Below are 23,270 nucleotides of genomic sequence, written 5' to 3' on the forward strand. Positions count from 1 at the left end.
CCGTTTACGAGACTTCGTAATCGGACAGACAGCTGCTAAAGCAAGAAATCAAAATCATTTTCATTACATTTAAATAAGCCCCCCACAAGCCAGATGCTTTGTTGACTGAACCTGTAATGACGCATTATTTAAAACATGGAAATAATGAAAAATAAATCAAGTTTCGTTACCTTCATATATTGACCAAAATCACTCTATACAGTATATCTCCACACCGACTCGCTATTACCACATCTCAACAAGAACTTTTCAGTACCACATCTCAGCAAGCACTCCCTACTAGCACATCTGAACACGAACTGACTACTACGAGCTCTCCCCAAGCACTGACCTCTAGCACATCTCAATAATGACTGCCCGTGGAGGCGGCGGAACAATGCTCTCTAGCGATCTCTGGCGCTGTGGCTCAGTGTAGCCACCTTTCATATGCCCTTCCTCCGCGGCTAGAATTTGATGGTATTTTTGCCAGCATTGGTGGTGAAAATACCACCAAATTCGTCAAAAAAATACAGACAAAAATAAAAGATAATATTAATACGTAAATATCATATAACTAGATAAAATTTTGGCTTTGCACTGACCTTTCAATAACCTATTATATAGAATACAGTAAGCAATACAAATTTTTTCATACATGTGACTTTACATAACAGTTTACACAAGTATTATGTGGTTAAACAGTTCAATCAATAGCGTCAGCAATGACGAATATGTGCAGGTAAGAGTCTCATAACTTTTCACAAACAGTAATACACAAAAAAATCAGTTTATACAAATATTCACATAAACGCTTTCCATAGCTCAAGAATAAGCAGTTGGCAGTTCCAGCAGTAGCACCCAGCAATGGTCAACAGGTGCAAAACCAACAAGTGACATTTTTTTAGTAGAAACAGTCCATCAGTGGCACCCAGTAATGTTGAATAGGTGCAGACACCAACAAGTAACACCATTTCAGTAGAAGCAGTCCATTAGTGGCACCAGCAATGTTGATCAGGTGCACACAGTAACAGGTGACTTCATTTCAGTAGAAGCGATCCATCAGTGGCACCCAGCAATGTTGAGCAGGTGCAGACACCAACAAGTAACACCATTTCAGTAGAAGCAGTCCATTAGTGGCACCAGCAATGTTGATCAGGTGCACACAGCAACAGGTGACTTCATTTCAGTAGAAGCGATCCATCAGTGGCACCCAGCAATGTTGAGCAGGTGCACACAGCAACAGGTGACTTCATTTCAGTAGAAGCAATCCATCAGTGGCACCCAGCAATGTTGAGCAGGTGCAGACACCAACAAGTAACACCATTTCAGTAGAAGCTTGGGGGCTTATTTAAATGTAATGAAAATGATTTTGATTTCTTGCTTTAGCAGCTGTCTGTCCGATTACGAAGTCTCGTAAACGGTTGGCCCTGACTCGTATTATTACGCAATCTGACTGCATTGAACAATAACAATGAATGAAATGGAAATTTTCATTAACACAATTAATTAATTAAGTCCCCAGCAACTATAAAACCAACGCAACAACAAGCACAAGAGTAACTGTTCTGTGTGTGGGAGTGTGACTCAACGTACGCATCTGGCACGGTTCTTCTTCAACAACACAAGAATTTTTAAATAACATTTATACTGAATTAATTAAAGGAAATAAAAATACCATAATTACTCAAGAGAACCACAATTACACTCTAATCCAAGAACACAAGCCAGATGCTTTGTTGACTGAACCTGTAATGACGCATTATTTAAAACATGGAAATAATGAAAAATAAATCAAGTTTCGTTACCTTCATATATTGATGACAAGCACTCAAATTATTACAATATATCTCCACACCGACTCGCTATTACAACATCTCAACAAGAATTTTTCAGTATCACATCTCAGCAAGCACTCCCTACTAGCACATCTCAACACGAACTGACTACTACGAGTCCTGGACAAGCACTGACTACTACGACATCTCAATAATCACTCTGCCAGTGGAGGCGGGCGAACAATGCTCTCTAGCGATCTCTGGCGCTGTGGCTCAGTGTAGCCACCTTTCAAACTCTGGAATTAAACGTTTATGGAAAAACATTTATAGAACATTTTTGTCTTATATTTACCTCACAAATACACCCTTAAAATATTTACATGCATTTTTGAATCACCCTGTATAATGCAAGCCATAACGAAAACCGTAGTGAACGTGTAGCGCTGTTGGCAGCGTAATAGATTATGCCGAACACGCGGGTACTCGCGCGGTGATTCAGATCTTCCCAGAATCATTTTTTTTTTCTCGCTCAATTTGAAATACATACATCTCGTAATTATGAAACTCATCATCATTTTTTTAAATAATGCACGTCTTCTTGTTTCTAATTACATATTGGACGAGAAATTCCTGTTTCCATTTCAAGTACAAGTTCTTAATTATCGATGTCTCATGAAAGACTGTTCCGGTTCATAAAAAATGTTTAAATTAAGAAAACATAATAATTTAATTTTTAAGGCAGAAATGAAAAACTAAATCCTCTTCATCTGGACTATGTCCATCGTCTTATACTACAGAGGTAGGTAAGTACCGTAGAAACATGAAAGAGAATCATTTTCACAGCATCGAGCACATCATACAAATGCTGCATTTTTACGTTTGCTAGTGTACCATTACAATATGAACCCAACAGAACTGATCTGGAGCCAAACTGCGGGATTTGACTCGAGAAGTAAACAGTCTGTTAAGGTGCCAGACTTACTGGAACAAACGAACGCAGCTTTCTCACAAGTCACTGCCGAACGCTGGCGGGATATAGAACGGTTCGTCGTAAAAGAAGAGGAACTGCTGCGCCTGGATGGCTTCGTGGATTCTGTTGTTGATAGGCTCGTTATCAACGTAGCAGGTGACACTTCCAGAACTGAAATTTATTTCTCGGATTCGGATAAGGAAGGAGTTACGAGATTACCAGGTGACTGACTGTAAGTAATACCTTCAGTGGCTTCAATATTTAACTATCGGTGAAATCCTTAGATACTCTCTTACGTTACACACAGCTTATGCAGAAATATTACCCTATGGTTAAGTCGGGAATTTTCATCCTTCTTGTTTTTAATTACAATAGTGCATTAGCTAAAAAAGATAACGTGTTGCGGTTTTCGTATAGTCGTCTAAGGAGTGTGTTGTAGAAGATTTGCAGTGTATTATTTCATTCTGCTTAAAAATTAAATGACATTGGTAGCCGCATTGCTCCTCTGTTCGTCTCTTTTTATGTGTGAACTGCAGCTGGCCACATCACTGCAGGCTAGCTGTACCAGCTGACCGGCCAGTGCTGTCCAAGCTAAATGAGCAGGTCAAGCTGTTCTCCCATACTATAGCTAAGTCGATGTGGGCGTAACGCACATCACGATACGTACCCTTGTTATCGTACTTGACAGTAATCGAGACAGCATGGCTGCAGTCCCACGTGAAAAGGAAATCCAATGAGATTTCAGGAAAAATAGAAGAATACATAGTGCAATGTTTACACCAGGTTTATTCTTATGATGAACGCATTATAGTATTTGTTCCAAAAAGAACAACTTATTATCATGGCAGATAAATGTCTTAAACAATCAGGAGCAACACAAAAATGCTACATGAAACACGCCGCACATGAAAATCAGTATTATGAAAATCAAATAGAAGAATTAAATTTAATTGAAGGTGTCTGATAAAAAGGAAACCACATTCGAGAAGGTAGTGCCATCAGCTGTAGAGTATTGTTCCAGCGTTAGCAATCGCTAGCAAGCAGGCTCTAAGACTTAGAACGATGTTAGAAACGCGCTGATGAGGTCGCAATTTCAGAAACGCGCAGCAGAGGTCGCAACAGGTCGATATGCGGAAAGTCTAACGAAGATTCTCGGAGAAATTAGATGGAAATTTTGGAAAACAAGCAACGTCAGACTTGTAGTATCCTGTTGGGTAAATTTAGCGAACCGAAATTCGAGGGACAGTGTACTAATTCTGCACTCTGCATCGTATAGCAGTTTGTTTTCCTGAATGGGGTGACTTCAACGGAAACAAGCGTAACTTCAGGTGTGCCCAAGGGCAGCGTAATAGGTCCGCTCTGCTTTTTACGATTTACATAAACGATTTGGGTGATGGTATTGACAGCGGCATTAGACTGTTTGCCGATGATGCTGTAGTCTACAGGAAAGTAATAACACACGAAAGTTGTGAACAAATAATGAGGATTTTCAGAAAAGAAATGCGTGGTGTAATGACTCGCAGTTATCTATCAATATTAGTAAGCGTAACCTACTGCGTATAACAAGGCGAAAATCCACATTAATGTAGGAGTACAAAATAAATGTCCAGTCTTTGGAAGCGGTAACATTCGTCAAGTATCTGGGTGTGACTATTCGAAATGATCTCAGATGTAATAATCAGATTACACAAGTAACAGGCAAGGCGAACTCTAGATTGCGGTTTATTGGTAGAATACTGAAGCGATGCAGTCCTTCGACAAAGGAAATTGCTTACACTACGTTAGTTCGTCCAGTCTTAGAGTATTGTTCGTCTGTATGGGACCCTTAGCAGTTGGGTCTCATTCAGGAGACTGAGAAGGTCCAAAGAATAGTGGCAAGATTCGTGACTGGGACATTTACCCATCGCGAGAGCGTAACAAAACTCACTGATAGCTTGAAGTGGGACACACTTGCAGATAGACGACGCGCTAAACGGAAGGCGCTGCTCACTAAATTCCGATCTTCGCCGAGGATGTAGAGCATATATTATCACCACCAACTCTCAAATCGCGCAATGATCACCATTCAAAGATAAGGAAAATTAGAGCTCGTACTGACGTGTTCAGACAGTCGTTTTTCCCTCGCGCGATCCGCGAGTGGAACAGAGAGGGGGAAATATAACTTAGGAGCGAATTGTGCCCTCCGCCACACACCGCTTGGTGGCCAGCGGAGTATATATGTAGATGTATACGTCGCAGTGGGACCATGAGAATCAGATGAGAGAGATAGTAGTCTCTACCGAGGTATCCAGTTATTTTCCTAATTACCAACTTTATAATGGAATTTTAAATAAAAATAAGTTAGGGTAATCACATAATAGTACAGACCTTACTTTATGATACTTCTATCCTTCCAGAACACATCTGTAGTTTCAGTACTTTGCCCGTAATTGATTGGGAGCAACATGTGTATTAAGTTTATGGCTTATTAAATATGCGAACAAATCGACAAATGATTCCTATCGTTCGTAATTCCATTAGCTTTTAGAATTTTTGATGGGAATATACGTGAATTGATTAGTAAATCGGTGTCTCTTTGTATAGGCTGTATGTAACGGTCGACTGGGCGTCGTCATAGTAAGCGTGAATCGCTCAGGAAAAATCTATGCTCTGTAATAATTATGTGGATGACGACATACCTACTTGCAGTGATATGAACAGAACTGCACCATTTTACGACCGACTATTGAACCTGTTGTAACACAATATGGCAGGTCACGCCCTAGGAGTAATTGAAGCAATTACAGTGCATAAGCTAAATAAGAATGTCTCTGCTGCAGTCATTTACAGTCGCTGACAAAGGTACAGGCGGAGTTCGATCTGTGCCACGGCGCTATTGTCTGACGAGTACTGAGGAATGCCGATCGGCAAGGCAGACATTGTCAAGTAGGTCTGCCCAATCCCTGCAGTTAGCAGCCGTCTATTGTACCACGGCATCCAGAATTTCTGACAGGCGACAATATTGATTACACCTGCTATTGTCTCTGCTATCTATTAGGATTCCCTCACACCAGCGGCAGAGTAAATGCGATTGCTGCAAGAGGAAAGTGGCGTAGTCAAAACTCGAAATATACTGCCAGAAAACCAACCACCACTGCCCGAGCCTTTTCTAGATGGGATGCATACCCAGCATGAACGCTGGAGACGAGCTTCTGATGGCCACTTTTTGAAGTATTCCTAAGGAAAAAACATTAATGTTATTCCAGCAAAGCGGTCAGCGTTACAATACCACGATCGTGACAACATTATTAAATCTTAATGCAATTGTTGGGTTGGTGTTTAAGTTTGTAGCGTTTTTCCATATGTTTAATGAACACAACAGATACATCTAGCAGAGACTTTAATCATCAGTAAGACAATGTTCTCCTTCACTGTTTACAAGAGTCTTCCAACACTGGAGTAACTTTTCGATTCCGTGACTAGAGAAGTCACGTAGTTTTTTGGCGAAAATTCGTCGACCTGTGTTCGGAGCGCATTTTCATCCGGAAAGGAAGTTCCTTGAAGTCTATTAGAGAGAGAGAGACACACAGAGAGAGAGCGGAAAAGGTGAAAATCTGAACAAGATCAGGTAAATAACGCCTGTGCGGAATCATTTCCCAACCCAACTCCTATATAGTGTTTTTTTCTCAGTCTAGCACAGGGCTTAACAACTGGCCGGTTTTGAGCGCGAGTACTCGCGTCTGCTCAGGCACGTGCTCGCGAGCAGGTGCAAGGTCGCGGAGTAGGGAGGGAGGGGAGGGAGGGGAAATGCGCACGCACGTTTGAATGTGATCTCGCGTTCTTAGCAGATTTAACTAGCCATCTGAATGCTTTGAACATTTTACTACAAGGTAAAGATCTGCTAATTACTCATTTCATAGATCGAATACGAGCTTTTAAAATGAAATTGACACTTTGGGTGAGTCAGCTGGAAACAGGAAACCTAGCTCATTTTCCTAAATTATCATCCAAGCAAGATGTTCACAAAGACTGTGAATGTTATTCACATAGTTTAGTTGATCGGCGCTTTCAAGATCTGACAGCACTAGACAGTGATTTTGATCTGTTCTCTCCATATTCAGCGAATATTTAAGAGATTCGTCCTGAGCTGCAGCAAGAAATTATTGACCTGCAGTGTGACAGAGAATTCAGAGACAAATTTCAGAACAAGAAAAACATTTTGGAATTCTACAGACACTTCCCTCAGGATAGATTTCCTCGTTTGCAGAAACTGGCGGCTACAATAATATCAATGTTCGGTTCCACGTGTGTTTGTGAACAACTGTTCTCTGCAATGAAATGTAACAAGACGCGCCTGAGAAACACATTGTCTGATCAAAATTTAAACAGCACGCTGCGCCTACGATGCAAAAGAACAATTACTCCGAACATAGACGCAATTGTAAAGGGCAAAAAGTACAACCGAGAATCTCACACTTCAGTGACACCTTTTATTGTGTAATAGTTCACAAATTAATAAGAATGTAGAGGCATACACTAAGCTAATAAAATTATGTGGCATGTGTACGTTCTCCTTTATTTGTTTCATTTGTCGCAGTAATAATTCGTGAGTGATATCCCTGCACGTGGCCGCGGATTTACATCGACTGGCGGCAGCTGTTGTGTGCCCCACGTGACTTTCCCCACTCTCCGCTCTCGTCCGGAAGTGGGGATAGCGTGCTTGCGCTGATCCGTGCTCGCACCTTGCTGCTCACAGCTTGCTCCGCGAGCACGTATGTTGTGAAGCCCTGGTCTAGCAGAATGCGTGCAGGTGTTATCGGGGAGTAGCATCACTTCATGCGATACTCCTGGCCGTTGTTCTTGAACTGCGTCTGTAAGACGAGTCAGTTGCTGACAATAAATGTCAACAGTGATCGTTACACCTCGGGCAAGAAATTCGTAGTACACACACCGTTGCTGCTCCATCGGATTCACAGCATTAGCTCTTGAGGTTGCGCACAGTTCTCTTTACGGGCAGTTGCTGCTTTGTTTGGGCTCAACCATACCTTCCTTTTCCCTATGCTAACATAAAGGCACCATTTCTCGTTCCCAGTAACGACACAGGATGGGAATGGCTGGCGGTGTTCACGAGCCGACTGATGACGAGCAAGCAGAGATGCGCACTCGGTCACCCGGTGATTTCTGTGATTCTGGCTTCGAGCATGCGGTACCCACACACACAATTTTTGAACCTTCACCATCGCATGCGAATGTCACACGACGTCGGAATGATCACAAGTCATCACATTTGTCAGTGTACACTGACGTAGATCACTGCGAGTAATGCGTTTAAACAGTCTGCATGAAATTTCGAAGATCTTATTAAATGTATGTATAAACGATACGCCTTAAAACGAAAAGAACATGTTGTTGCCGTGATCTTTCCTGCGGCATTATCCCCATACACGGTGTAAATGTTTCTAGTTGCCTCCGCTTCTGTCACCACTCTGTTGAACTCAACCAGAAGAATATGTCGGAAATGTTCCGATTTCTATTCTTGTCAATCCATTTTCTAGCGTCCAAAGCTCCAGTCACTACCTCCAAACGAAAAAAATGGAAATATTTAAACTGAAACAGCAACGGTGAAGTACAAATAAAAATGACAATTCTTAAATAAACTCCTAGAAACCGTAATGTTGTTGTTGTGGTCTTCAGTCCAGAGTCTGGTTTGATGCAGCTCTCCATGCTTCTCTATCCTGTGCAAGCTTCTTTATCTCCAAGTAACTACTGCAATCTACATCCTTCTGAATCTGCTTAGTTTATTCATCTCTTGGTCTCCCTCTAGGATTTTTACACTCCACGCTGCCCCCCAATACTAAACGGGTGATCCCTTGATGCCTCAGAACATATCCTACCAACCGGTCCCTTCTTATTGTCAAGTTGTGCCACAAACTCCTTCCCAATTCTATTCAATACCTCCTCATTAGTTATGTGATCTACCCATCTAATCTTCAGCATTCTTCTGTAGCACCACATTCCGAAAGCTTCTATTCTCTTCTTATCCAAAGTCCATGTTTAACTCCCATACATGGCTACACTCCATACAAATACTTTCAGAAACGACTTCCTCGATGTTAACAAATTTCTCTTCTTCAGAAACGCTTTCCTTGCCATTGCCAGTCTACATTTTATATCTTCTCTACTTCGAGCATCATCAGTTATTTTGATCCCCAAATAGCAAAACTCCTTTACTACTTTAAGTGTCTCATTTCCTAATCTAATTCTCACAGCATCACCTCATTTACTTCGACTACCTTCTGTCATCCTCGTTTTGCTTTTGTTGATGTCCATCTTATTTCCTCCTTTCAAGATACTGTCCATTCCATTCAGCTGCTCTTCCAGGTCCTTTGCTGTCTCTGACAGAATTACAATGTCATCCGCAAACCTCTAAATTTTTATTTCTTCTCCGTGGATTTTAATTCCTACTCCGAATTTTTATTTTGTTTCCTTTCCTGCTTGCTCAATATACAGATTGAATAACATCAGGGATAGGCTACAGCCCTGTCTCACTTCCCAACCACTGCTTCTCTTTCATGGCCCTCGACTCTTATAACTCCCATCTGGTTTCTATACAAATTGTAAATAGCCTTTCGCGCCCTGTATTTTACCCCTGACACCTTCAGAATTTGAAAGAGAGTATTCCAGTTAACGTTGTCAAAAGCTTTCTCTAAGTCTAAACATGCTAGAAACGTAGGTTTGCCTTTCCTTAATCTATCTTCTAAGATAAGTCATAGGGTCAGTATTGCCTAACGTGTTCCAACATTTCTACGGAATCCAAACTGATCTTCCCCGAGGTTGGCTTCTACCAGTTTGTCCAGCCGTCTGTAAAGAATTCGAGTTAGTACACTCATGCTCATAAATTAAGGATAACTGCAGAATGTGGTGCCACACAACGTGGCACTACACAAAAGTGGTGCTAATAGATAGGCACATAGGGAACACACACGACACAGATCTGTAGGTCCACGGTATTGGTGATAAGTTGAGAAAACCGTCCCGAAACACATGTGCTACAAAATGCCACTGTTTCCTGTGCATATACCCCGACACCAATATGGACTACGATCACCGTGCACACGCACACAGCGCGCACAACGGGTTGGCATACTCTGGACCAGGTGATCGAGCAGCTGCTGGGGTATAGCCTCCAATTCTTGCACCAGTGCCTGTTTAGGTCTGGAGAACAGGCAGGCAACTCCATTCGCCTGATATCTTCTGTTTCAAGGTGCTCCTCCACGATGGCAGCTCGGTGGGGCTGTGCGTTATCATCCATCTGGTTCAAGGTGGGACTGCACCCCTGAAAAGGCGGACATACTGGTGTAAAATGACGTCCCGATACACCTGGCCTGTTGCATTTCCTTTGTCAAATACATGCAGGGGTGTACGTGCACCAATCATAATACCACCCCACACCATCAAACCACGACCTCCATACATGTCCGTTTCAAGGACATTAAGGGGTTGGTATCTGGTTCCTGGTTTATGCCAGATGAAAACCCGGCGTGAATCACTGTTCAGACTATACCTGGAATCGTTCGTGAACATAACCTGGGCCCACTGTTCCAATGACCATGTACTGTGTTCTTGACACCAGGCTTCACGGGCTCTTCTGTGACCAAGGGTCAGTGGAATGCACCTTGCAGGTCGCCGGGCGAATAACCCATGTCTGTTCAGTCGTCTGTAGACTGTGTGTCTGGAGACAACTGTTCCAGTGGCTGCAGTAATATCCCGAGCAAGGCAACCTGCAGTACTCCGTGGCCGTCTGCGGTTACTGATGATGAGATATCGGCTTGTTATTGTACACTGTGGACGTCGCGTACTGTAGCGCCTGGACACGTTTCCTGTCTGCTACAATCGTTGCCATAATCTTGAGATCACACTTTGTGGCATACGGAGGGCCCGTGCTCTACGACCTGCTATGTTTGACCAGCCTCCAGTCGCCCTAGTAGTCTACCCCTCACAACGTCATCAATATGGGTTCTTTGAGCCATTTTGAACACACAGTCATCATTAGCACGTCTGAAAACGTCTGCACACTTACTCGCTGCGCCGCGCGGGATTAGCCGAGCGGTCTTAGGCGCTACAGTCATGGACTGTGCGGCTGGTCCCGGCGGAGGTTCGAGTCCTCCCTCGAGCATGGGTGTGTGTGTTTGTCCTTAGGATAATTTACGTTAAGTAGTGTGTAAGCTTAGGGACCGATGACCTAAGCAGTTAAGTCCCGTAAGATTTCACACACACAAATTGCTAGAAGAGTTTCCACAAACTAAAGCAGTTTTTCGCGATGTCAGACTTATAAAAGCATATACAGGAACGTCATTGTACTGAGAGACGTTTATTGATGTAGGAATGCTAGCTGTGGAAAGGGAACTGTATGAAATTTCGGAATTCTGAAATACCATCGACGAGTTTACAATAATAAAGCAATAAGGATGACTGATGGCTTGTAGATACAGGGCGTGGACAAAAATATGGAAACAACGCGAGAAATGCATGCTTGAACATTCATTGAGGTGACAAAAAAAGGCATGGGATATCCACATATACAGATATCAGTAATATCGCATATGCAAAGTGCAAGATGTCAGTGCATCGGCAGAGATGTTATTTGTACTCAGGTGATTCATGTAACAAGGTTTCCTAAATGATTATAGCCGCACGACGTGAATTAGCATGCTCCGAACGAGGAATGGTAATTTGAGCTATACGCATGGGACGGCCTTCACTTAGCCACCGAGAGAAGTGGCGTTTGCGTAGAGTTGTCGGTGCTGGCACAGAAGCAACATTGCGTGAAATAACAGCAGAAAAAAATGTGGAACGTTCGACGAACAATCCGTTAGGACAGTGTGGACTGTGGCAGCAGACGAAGGAGGGCGAGTGCCTTTGCTAACAGTACGACTTCACTTGCAGCGCCTCCCCTGCGTTCGTCACCATATCGGTTGGACCATAGACCTAAACAGACAGACATGTCTGTCTGTTTGAAACGATATATGACCCTCAGTATTCTAAGACAAATACGTCAGGTGTTTGTACGATTTCACAGGATAATTTCGATATTGTTCAGCTTCAAAGGAATATTGGATGTTTTTAACTAATCTGTCGTACCCTAAGTCCTGGATGATGGTTAATAACCAAAAAACCAACACCGGTAGATGACTGATGGAGCAAATAAACAGCTCAAGGTTAAAATTCATTTTATAAAATACTTTACAGGTGTTAAACCTCACCTGATGGAAACATTACGTAGTTATGCTTGGCTATTTGGAGACCCTTTGCATCCAGTCGTGGACTTCATGTTCCCAACCAACAATGGAATTTTTATCTATGACAATCTCCATGTCACCGAGCCACAATTGTTCGCGATTAGTTTGAAGAACATTCTGGACAGTTCGAGCGAATGATTTGGCCACCCATCGAACATTTGTGGGACATAATCGAGACGTCAGTTCGTGCACATAGCCCTGTACCGGCAACACTTTCCCAATTATGGACGGCTATAAAGGCAGCATGACTCAATATTTCTGCAGGGGACTTCCAACAATTTGTTGAGTCCATGTCACGTCGAGTTGTTGCACTACGCCGCGCAAAATGAGGTCCAGCATGACACAGGAAGGTATCCCATGACTTCTGTCACTACGATTTCAATTATTTGCCGGATGTATTCCAATCTCTCTCTTCCTCTTCAGTTTTCACCCCCTACTGCTCCCTATAGTACCATGGAAGTTATTCCGTGATGTCTTAACAGATGTCCTATCATCCTGTCAGTGTTTCTCATATGTTCCTTTCCTCGCGAATTCTCTGGACAACATCTTCATTCCTTATCTCATCATTCCACCTAATTTTCAACATTCTTCTGTGGCACCACATCTCGATTCACTTCTGATCCGGTTTTCCCATAGTCCATGTTTCATCACCATACAATTCAATGTTCCAAACGTACATTCTCAGAAATTTCTTCCTCAAAATAACGCCAATGTTTGATACTAGGAGACATCTCTTGGCCAGGAATGCCCTTTTTGTCAATGCTATTCTGCATTCGATGTCCTCCTTTCTCCGTCTGCCATAGGTTATTTTGCTGCCTCGGTAGCAGAATTCCTTGACACTATCTACTTCGCGACAATCAGTCCTACGGTTAAGTTTCTTGCTGTTCTCGTTTCTGCTATTTCTCATTACCTTTCTCTTACTTCGATTCACTCTCAGTATTTCTTCTGTTACCCACGGTTTCTTCGCGCTTTCCTTCTTTGTATCAATTTTTTTCTTTCCAACTTCCGTGATTGCCATTTTTAGAGATGTTTATTCCTCTCCAGTTGAACTGCCTACTGATGTATTCCTTATCGCAGTATCTACAACCTTACAGACCTTCACGCATATCTCTTAATTCTGTAGTACTTCCGTATTGAAATTCTTTGCGTATTGATCAGTGTGCTAAATTTCAGCCTACTCTTCTTCACTACTACGTTGTGATCTGGGTACGCCTTACAATGCAGTATCCGATTTCTGAATCTCTGCATGACCCTAATGTAATCTAACTAAAATCTTCCAATATCTCCCGGCCTTTTCCATGTACACTTCCTCCTCTTGTGATTCTTGATCACATATTCAGCTACTACTTGCTTAAATCGACTGCAGAACTCAATTAGCGCTTCTCCTTTCTCATTCCTACTACCTAGCCCATATTCTCCTGTAACCTTTTCTTCTAGACCTTCCCGTACAACCGCTTTCCAGTCGCCCATGACTATTAGATTTTAATCTTTCTTTATTTACTTTACTACCCTTTCAACATTATACACTTTCTCTATATCATCTTCTGCATGCGACGTCGGCTTGTATACCTTGTCGATTCCGACAAGAAAAACCCAATCACTGCACTTTTCACAGTAACTCACTCTCTACACTACCTTCCTATTTATAACGAGTTCTACTCCTGTTACACCATTTTCTGCTGCTGTTGATAATACCCTACACTCATCTGACCAGAAATCCTTGTCTTCTATCCGTTTCAGTTCACTGAACCCCACTACATCTAGACTAAGCCTTAGCATTTCCATTTCTCAGATTTTATAGCTTCGCTATCACCTTCGAACTGCCGGCATTCCGCGCCCCGACTCGGAGAAAGTTATCCTTTCGTTGGATGTTCAGTATTTTTCTTGTGGTCCCTCCCCTTTGGCAGTCCCCTCTCGGAGATCCGAAAGGGGAACTCTCCTGGAATCTTTTGTCAGTGGAGAGATCATCACGACATTTTTCAGCTACAGGCCACATTTCCTGTAGATACACATCATGCGTCTTTAATGCAGTGGTTTCCATTGCCTTCAGCATCCTCACGCCGTTGATCATCGCTGATTCTTCTTAGGGGCAGTTTCCCACCCCAATGAAAAGGAGTACCCTGAACCTCTATCCGCCACTCCGCCCTCTTTCACAAGGCCGTTCGCAGAATGAGGATGACTTCTTATGCCGGAAGTCTTAGGCAGTCATTGCTGATGGTTTTTATTCAAAATCTAAGCGGTGGCAGGTTCGAAGCCGGGACCGAGGACGTTTTGATTAGTAACCAAAAACGCTGCCCCTAGACCATGGGAGATAATGAGTTTGAACGTGGTGCTCGTATGTTGAGTATTTCCGTAAGCAAGGGAGCCGAAGTGTTTGCTATTCCACGCACTGCACGTAGGCCTATGCCACATACTCGCAGGAAAGCAGATAAACTTCATTCTCTAAATCACAATGCTGACGAAAGTGTGTGTTAAGCGATCGTGACTGACTGTCGATTGTAACGACAATAGCTGCGAATGTCACTGCAGAACTGAACGTCGCAATCGTGAAACAAAACAACACGAAGGGAGCTCCATAAGCAGGGAACTGCAAAGAGCTCGAATCCCGAAACTCTTCATCAGTTATATAAATGCAAATAACAGGAAAACGTGTTTCTGAAGCCATCAAATCTGGACTATGGAGAAATGGAAGAATGTCTTTTGGTCGGTTGAGTCTTTCTACACACTGTTTCCAACTTTTGGTGGAGATCACAGCCCAAAAGTAAAACATGGCGAGTGTTTGGTGATGATCCGGGCAGTCATATCGTGGTGTTCCATGAGCCCATGGTTCCTTTGCAAGATCGCATGACTGTCAAAGATTATGTGACCGTTTTGACTGATCAGGTCCATTCCAAAATGTTCCCCAATGGTGATGCTGTGTTCCAAGACGGCAGGACTCCTGTTCACACCGCTTGCACCGTAGATAACTGGCTTTGAGAGCCAGAGGATGAATTGGCGAATCTCCCCTTGCCACCACTGTCACCAGATCTCAGCATTCTTGAGACTTCGTGGTCTACTTTGGAGAGAAGGATGTGTGTCCGGTATCCACCTCCGTCATCGTTACTTGAACTTGTCACTATTTTGCAGGAAGAATGGTATAAGATTACTTTGAAACCCACACACGGACTGTGTTTATCCATTACGACACGACTGGAAGCTGTTTTTAATACGAGTACCAACTGTTTCCCTGCACCGTATCAGCCATTGTAACCTGTTGCGTCTTTCGTATTTCCATATTTTGATCCTTATACATTTTTATCCTTGTATATGGGAGGTCAAAATACCATCACACTTCAAGAAGAATGTAATAGCTGGCCGAAGTGGCCGAGCGGTTCTAGGCGCTACAGTCTGCAACCGCACGACCGCTATGGTCGCAGGTTCGAATCCTGCCTCGGGCATGGATGTGTGTGATGTCCTTAGGTTAGTTAGGTTTAAGTAGTTCTAGGTTCTAGGGGACTGATAACCACAGCAGTTAAGTCCCATAGTGCTCAGAGCCATTTGAGCCAAGAATGTAATAATCCCATTTCCGAAGAAGGCATGTGCAGACAGGTGTGAGTATTGAAGAACATTCGGTTTCATAAGTTATTCTTGTACAATAGTGACATGAAAAAAAAGCACTCCGTCTTCAGGCCTCAAGTGGCCCATCGGACCATCCGACCCCCGTGTCATCCTCAGCTAAGTATGCGGAGAGGAGGGGCGTGTGGTCAGCACACCGCTCTCCTGGTCGTTACGATGGTTTTCTTTGACCGGAGCTGCTACTATTCGGTCGAATAGCTCCTCAATTGGCATCACGAGGCTGAGCGCACCCCGAAAAACGGCATCAGCGCATGGCGGCCCGGATGGTCACCCATCCAAGTGCCGGCCACGCCCGACAGCGCTTAACTTCTGTGATCTGACGGGAACCGGTGTATCCACTGCAGCAAACCCGTTGCATTACGGACATGAGCTACCTACAAAAGAATAGTAAAACTGGTAGAAGCCGACCGTGAGTTCCGCAGAAAGTCAGGAACACGCGAGGCAATACTGACGCCACTACTTACAATTTTTTGAGATGATAGAACGGGGCCGGCCAGAAATTCTGCACGCGTGCGGTGCTTCTGCACATGTGCAACTTCCGGGTCACGGCGTGCACGCCGCAGCCGTCAGCGTCCATGTAGTGCATGTTTCTACGCACAGATGTCGCTTTATCCACTTGCTGGGATACTCTGTACAGGCGCATTCTAGTGCTCTTTCCACAGCTTGCAAGCCAACCATGGGAAGGTATTTCGCGTGTTAAACATTTAAAATACTGTCACAGTTTACTCATTGAGACATCTACTTTTATGTTAACAGTTTAACCCAGTAAGACATGTAATACAGTTAACAACCGTGGGTTTTTATTAAGCAAGCTTGACTGACGGCAGGTAAATACGCGCAATGTTTTTGAGCTAGTATTTAAGAAAGAGAGCACTTAGCGACTTCCAACGAACCTTATTCTTGATTTCAAATAACATTAAACTAATGCAAGGTTTCCTATAACTAATTCTCGGAGCCCTCAGTTACACCCACATAATTTCTGTCTCACTGACCTCTGAGCAGAATGATAACCGCAGACCTCTCGATGATCACCTGTTATTTCAGTACCATTATTGCTATCTCTTTCATCAGTTCCGTCTGAAATCTGCATAATAACCGACAGTTGATGAATGTTATGTTTTATCGACTTCAGCTGAGCGTAGCCCTTCACACATTTAAAAAAAACCTAAATGTAAGTATACATTGAAACAATCGGTTTAATGACCAATTCTCCTCTTGCTTGTACCACATAAACAGGGAAGTGGAGCCGCCGCCGTTCATTTAGGACACATGTCTAATAACAGATGTCGCTGTCGCTCCCTGTCGCACACGTGCGCACATGTGCAGCACTTCCGCACGTCTGCACACTGTGCAGCGTTTGGCCGGCCCTGTGATAGAAAGTCAGACTTACATTTACAGCATTTTTAGATTAGAGAAACCACAAAATACAGAGAGCTAAGAGTAACCTGTAACTCATACAGAAATCAGACAGGCCGACCGGTGTAGCCGAGCGGTTCTAGGCGCTACAATCTGGTACCGCGCGACCGCTACGGTCGCAGGTTCGAAACCTGCCTCGGGCATGGATGTGTGTGATGTGTTAGGTTAGTTAGGTTTAAGTAGTTCTAAGTTCTAGGGGACTGATGACCTCAGACGGTAAGTCCCATAGTGCTCAGAGCCATTCGAACCATTTACAGAAATCAGACTGCAATGATAAGTGTCGAAGGAAATAAACGAGAAGCAATGGTTGAGAAGGTTGTGGCATAGAATTGTAGCCTATTCACGATGTTATTCAGTGCGTGCAATGAACAAGCCCAGAAAAAGGAAACGGGAGAGTTTTGGAAAGGACGTTAAAATTCATGAACAGGTAATAGTAACTTTCAGGTTTGCTGAAGACGTTGTATTTCTCCCAGGGACGGCAGAGGACTTCAAAGATTAGCTGAATAGAATTAATAATGTCATGAAAAGAGGTTATGGGACGAATATGAACAAAAGTAATACAAGCATGATGGAATGAAGTGGAATCAAATCAGGCGATGCTGAGGGAATTGGATTAGGAAATAAACTAAAAGAAGTAGATGACTTTTACTGTTTGGGGAGTAAAATACCTGACGACGGTCTAAGTAGAGAGGATACAAAATGCAGACCGTTTGCTGAAAGAAAAGCATTCCCGAAAAAGAGAAATCTGTAATAATTTAATGTAGGTTGTCTTTTACGAAGGTCTTTTTTGGTGGCATTGGTCCGATGCGCTGTCTCTTATGGAAGTGAAAAATGGGTGATAAACAATTCAGACAAGAAGAGAAGCTTGTGAAATTTGGTCCTAAGCAAGAATGGTACAAATTAGATGATTAAATCGGATTACCAGTAAAGGTACTGGATCAAACTGGAGAGAAAAGAAATCCATGCCACAACTTGGCTAAAAGAGGAGATCGTGTCGTGAGACACAATCGGAGGCATGAAGGACCCGTCAGTTTGGGAGGTAAAAACTGCAGAGAGAGACAAAGCCTTGAATACACTGAATAGGTTCACATGGATATAGGTTGCCGTAGATGTTCGGGGATGAAGATACTTCACCAGGATAGGCTACCGTGAAGACCAGCAACAGGTCATTTTCGGACTGAAGTCCACAGTGACAACGACTGCTGAGCCACGTTATTTAGAGCTCCACATGGTACCACTATGCGTTATTTTTAATACATTTTTTTTTCTATTTTGATGGATAGACTGTCTGAGGTCTGGGTGATAGTAAAGTTTTTTTTTTTCGGCCACATACCAGGGAGATGGGATTGTGGCAGGGGGGGGGGGGGGGATTGTGGCAGGGGTACCCCGATTGGGAATATTTCTCTACCGTACTTAATTTAATAATTCCACAGCTGTTTGGAAAGAAAGTCCTCTTCCGGCTAGTATGCAACCTAATATCTGAGCATTATGTCATATTTCTCCATGCCACCACGTGCTCTTCAAGCCCCTGAAGGCATAAATATTGAATTTTGTAATCCATTTGAATTCGAGAGATCACTTTTCATAATTTAGATCACTATAATCAGCAGAAGGAAAACAGATTCAGGAGAAAAGCTTCTCAGGAAGGCGCTAATTTCGTCAAATTATTAATAACCAAAAACTTCATCCTACTGTAGACTGGTCGAGTGCTTTAGGCTGTAATGTATCTGAAGCGCAAGTCGAAGGTTCGGAGTATGAACATTGTACAATACGTCACACTTGGCTGACACACGCTCAGATTGTCAACAGATCCGGTCGTCACAAATCTTGATAGGTATTCCATATGTATTCATTATCTTTGATACTCATTTGTATGACAATGAATTTAAAACTGTTTTGAATGATGAGAAACAGAGTTCACCAAGTTAAAATGATCTGTGACTTGCAGGATATCGTGTATTAATTGGGCGTTAGATTAGTGCAGTCTTCATTCTTGGATTTCATGGTGAGTATAAAATGGGAGACATCGGTTTGTTCAAGAACGACGCCTGTGTATGAATACAAAATTTATGTTTAGATTCTGCAGTAGATACAGAGAGTTCTTTCTGTAGGTCAGTTCTCTCCTATATTTCTTTTTTAATCCGAAATGAGTTCACATGAAATAATTTCTTATTCACGAGATGTTCTGTTTAGAAGTGAAACTAGTTCAGGTTTAAATTCTTTATAGGACCCTATACAGATTCGTCTTGGTCGGAGTCCTGAAATTATAACAACTTCAGTCTTTTTTCAACACTGTATACTCTTGTGACTCTTCAAGCTTACCCGGCGAATACTCGAGTGTTGTAAACAGTCTTCACTGGTTTGGCACCGGATGGCTAGCCACCAGCAAACTTGAATCACCTGAAGATGTCGGACAGTTGCTCAAGCGAAATATTGTGGAGTTTGCACAACGTTATCCGGCGGCAAACCCGCGAAGACTATTTACCACTATATACTCTTGTCTATATCAGTACTGTGTTTAGTGACATAAAATGTTATGCAAACGGTAATAGTTCCTTTTTTCATTGGAAGCTATTCACACATATATTGTGTCACAGGTACGCTGGATGGACAGTTGAACGAAACAATTCGGGAGCGGTTGCGAGACCGTTGTTGGGAAACTATGTTCGGCCAGGAACTCATGAAGCTCACCGTCATGGACTTGGTAAGTCAAACTGAATGTATTTTATGCTGCAACAGCACTTTCAAAGTGACGTTCCTCTCATTGTTGCTTATCGTTGATCGTAAACATTGATGTATTACTCAAACTACTCTTGTTTTCTCATTTTCTGAGATAGTATTATGCACGCAGTCTTTGCTAGCTACCTTGCCGGAAGTTTCTGAGATGGTATTATGCACGCAGTCTTTGCTACCTACCTTGCCGGAAGCTCCCCCCCCCCCCTCCCCTTGTACCAATATTCTGCCCTTTTCAGTAGTCATTTCTATCTTTCCTGCAAAACGCGACAAGTTCAGGCAACGATAATGCGAGTGGATAACGATCGCGCTCCCCTTATATCCAAAGTGGACCACAGACTGATGTCTGCAGTGACCAGGGGAGATGCGACAATGCATCCTCTTGCTCACAAATCACTCCGAGGCGACGCGAGCTGTGTGAACAGAGGCCCTTTTGTCTTGGAACTCAGTATCACCATTGGGGAAGAAAAACTGTACCATAGGATGGACCTGACCAGACAAAATGGCCACATAATCCTTCCAGAGAAACCATGGGCCCCATGGAATATCATGCTATAGCTGCCCAAATCATCACCAAATCCTCCCCCCCCCCCCACCCCCCTCCCACGCCGCCGGCCCCTATGTTTCACTATGGGATTGGAAAATCGGCCAAAGTCCAATTCCATGGTTATGGCGCTACCTTCGTGTTGTTTTGGTGCTAATAGGGTTCGCTATTGCGGCATTCATTCCTGCATGACTTTTGCAGGAGTCGGCCTCTTATTTTCCGTCCTCTTCAGTGACCGTCTGTCACAATCAACCAACAGACACTTTCGTCTGTACTGTGACAGCGAATAGCCTTTCACCAGTTTACCTATAATCGGTGCAAATCTTCGATATGGTGCCTCTTGAAGCACCAAGCACGTTGTCTGCGTTGGTTACAGAACCACCAACTATAGGAGGACTAACAATTTGCAAGCGATAGGATGCACTTAGCTCCGACATAATGCACTCACAAGTATACAGAACACTGTTCTGACCGCGACTAAGACTTGCAACTTATTTAGGACGTTGCGCAGGTGCCGTGCATGGTCAAATACAACAGCGAAACCTGCAGGCTTGGCTACCATTTGCATTTATATTGAAGCATGCATTTTTTGCAGTGTTTCCATATTTTTGCCCACTCGCTGTATTTTGGTTGTGCTCTGGGTTGTCAGTGCTATTTTAATTTAATTTGTTTTCTCAGCTAAACGAAATTACTGATTCGTTACAATATTCATCGGTCGACTTGATGGTTCGGATAGTTTGTGACGAATTCGTCTATGCCGGCAGCCGACTAAATCAAGACGTTGGAGACTCAAGAGAACGCAAGATCTGTACTAGATGGGGCAATTCATGTATGTTTGGCGATTACTGACAAAATCAGTAACATGTTTTCTTCAAACTAACAGAGGATCTCGTCCCATCGTCGGACAGGTGTGGTTTAGACATTCACATGCTATAAGGCTGAATTGAGTGTGCTGAAGTGGTATCGTAAAACGTTTGCGTGTTATTTCTCACGCCACTTTCCTTTTTTCTTGGCAGTGGTGAGAAATCCATTGTTAAGTGAACATGCATTGATACTGGTGATCTACAAATGACCGACATATGAATTTTGGACCACCTTTTATAATTTAAACGAAGCTATTATAATGTCAACTAAGATTTGCTTGAAGTAAAAATAAGATAGCGTTATCTGAATAGCAGTAAGTCTTTTTAAAGCTATCGCGTTGGTCTCTGTCCCGAACACTACATTTGACCCCAAATACAGACAGAGAATCAGTTCTGCAAACAGCTGAAACAGTCTTTAATTTTTCAGGAATAGTTGTCAGATAGGCATTTTCAAAGAAATCAAAATAGGATGAGCAGACAATTAAAAATCCTGTCAGTGGCGTACTAGCTGGAAAATTCAGCATTAGGGAAGCCGCAGGGCACTTTTTGTCCCTCAGAGCTCATTATGAGAGCGTGTTGCTGTCCTTAAAAGAGCCGATAGTAAAGCAATGGTATCTACTTTGGGCAGGTTCAAAAAGACCTTCACTGATCAACGGGGAGCTGAGCTAATCAATTCCCTTAAAAGTATACACGTTTTTGCTCTTAAATAGAATTTTTAAAATTAGTTTATGATTTTGTGAAACATTTTAAGTAGTCACATCAGTTCAACAGGAATAAAAAGACTGCAGGCAATAATTTCTTTTGTTGTTTCATGAAGCACTACATTTCGGATTTTCCTTATGTCATGGCTAATCTACCAGCCTTCAAAGAGCACATGGTTCCGCAGAGAGCAATGAATTGTGATTTTGAAGGCCGGTAATAACATTGATATTATTGTTCTCCTTAATTATATTTTTTGTATCACCTTTACAATATTTTGTTTCGTATTGGGTGTGTCAGGCGCTGGGAAGAGTCAGTTGAAGCACATCATTTTGACAACTTTCTTAAAACATTATCAATGATATTAAAAATGACTTATTTTTATTTATTTTTGTAATTTCTTAGAATTAACGTCGTCTGTTTTCATTATTAACGTAAACGTAAACACAACTTATGTATTAGGCCTTAGGTCTGCTCCGACTGGCCAGGTACTGCCTACAAGGCAGTATGATCAGCATGATGCGAATGCCTCCAGCCATTATATCCAACAGGTGAATCCTGTTGAAGCCGTTACGTCTTTATTCAAGCATCTCCTTATTTGGCCGCTTTTGGCTTAGTGGACTCCATTCCAGACCCCCGTCCCTCAAAGAAATGGGAGGAGGTATCAGGTATCGGACCCGGGTCCGTCTGCACTGACGGCAGCAACACTAACTATTCGGCTACAGTTTATTTGTAATTCGTTCATAACGATTCCAGAGACATTTGTGCCCATCAACGGTACGACTTCCCCTGCAACACTGTCTCGCCCTTCCAGATGCGAGTTTAGTTTGCAAAGATTTTTTTCTGCAGTTGGCAGCTCACGTGAGTACGCCTTCGTACTAGACGATGTGCGTTCTGAACAAATGCTTGTGCCGGAACCTGGAGAATTACTCCACACTACCGCCTCGATAGCTTTGCTAAATAAAGTTCCCTGCACCGTGCGGATCCTACAGATGCTGTGTCGCTGCCGCCAGGTTGTGACGGCGGCGTCGACGCTGGTGATCGACTTCATCCGCGCGCTGCTGGTTCGCGGGCTAAACGGCTGTTGGTGCTGGGACCTCGAGAAGCAGTTCCCGCAGTACGGCGACTTCAAGATCGCCGAGAACATCCTGCACCTGGTCTACAACCAGGGCACCGTCTGGATGGGCATGTTCTTCTCGCCGGGCTTGCCGCTCATCAACATGCTGAAGCTGGTCATCCTCATGTACCTGCGATCCTGGGCCGTGCTCACCTGCAACGTGCCGCACGAGGTAACCTTTCTGTTTATCGCGTGCTACGTCCGAGTGGCCACGGAAGGCCCAGCGGCACCAACCTCCCGTGTCATCCTCAGCCGACTGGCGTCATCGGTTTGTGATATGG

The 23,270-nt window shown here is 43.2% G+C and overlaps 1 protein-coding gene across 1 annotated transcript in view; it reads left to right on the plus strand.

Annotated features, from left to right (window-relative positions):
• Nucleotides 1–19,827, plus strand: part of LOC126260432 (transmembrane channel-like protein) — a 303,831-nt gene extending 284,004 nt beyond the window's left edge. The window contains exon 11 of the mRNA XM_049957760.1: nt 19,631–19,827. Coding sequence (XP_049813717.1) covers nt 19,631–19,827 — 197 coding nt within the window. The remainder of the gene's footprint in view (nt 1–19,630) is intronic.
• The last annotated feature ends 3,443 nt before the right edge of the window (nt 19,828–23,270 follow it).

This window comes from Schistocerca nitens, chromosome 5 (assembly GCF_023898315.1).
Source record: "Schistocerca nitens isolate TAMUIC-IGC-003100 chromosome 5, iqSchNite1.1, whole genome shotgun sequence".
Classification (NCBI taxonomy): domain Eukaryota; kingdom Metazoa; phylum Arthropoda; class Insecta; order Orthoptera; family Acrididae; genus Schistocerca; species Schistocerca nitens.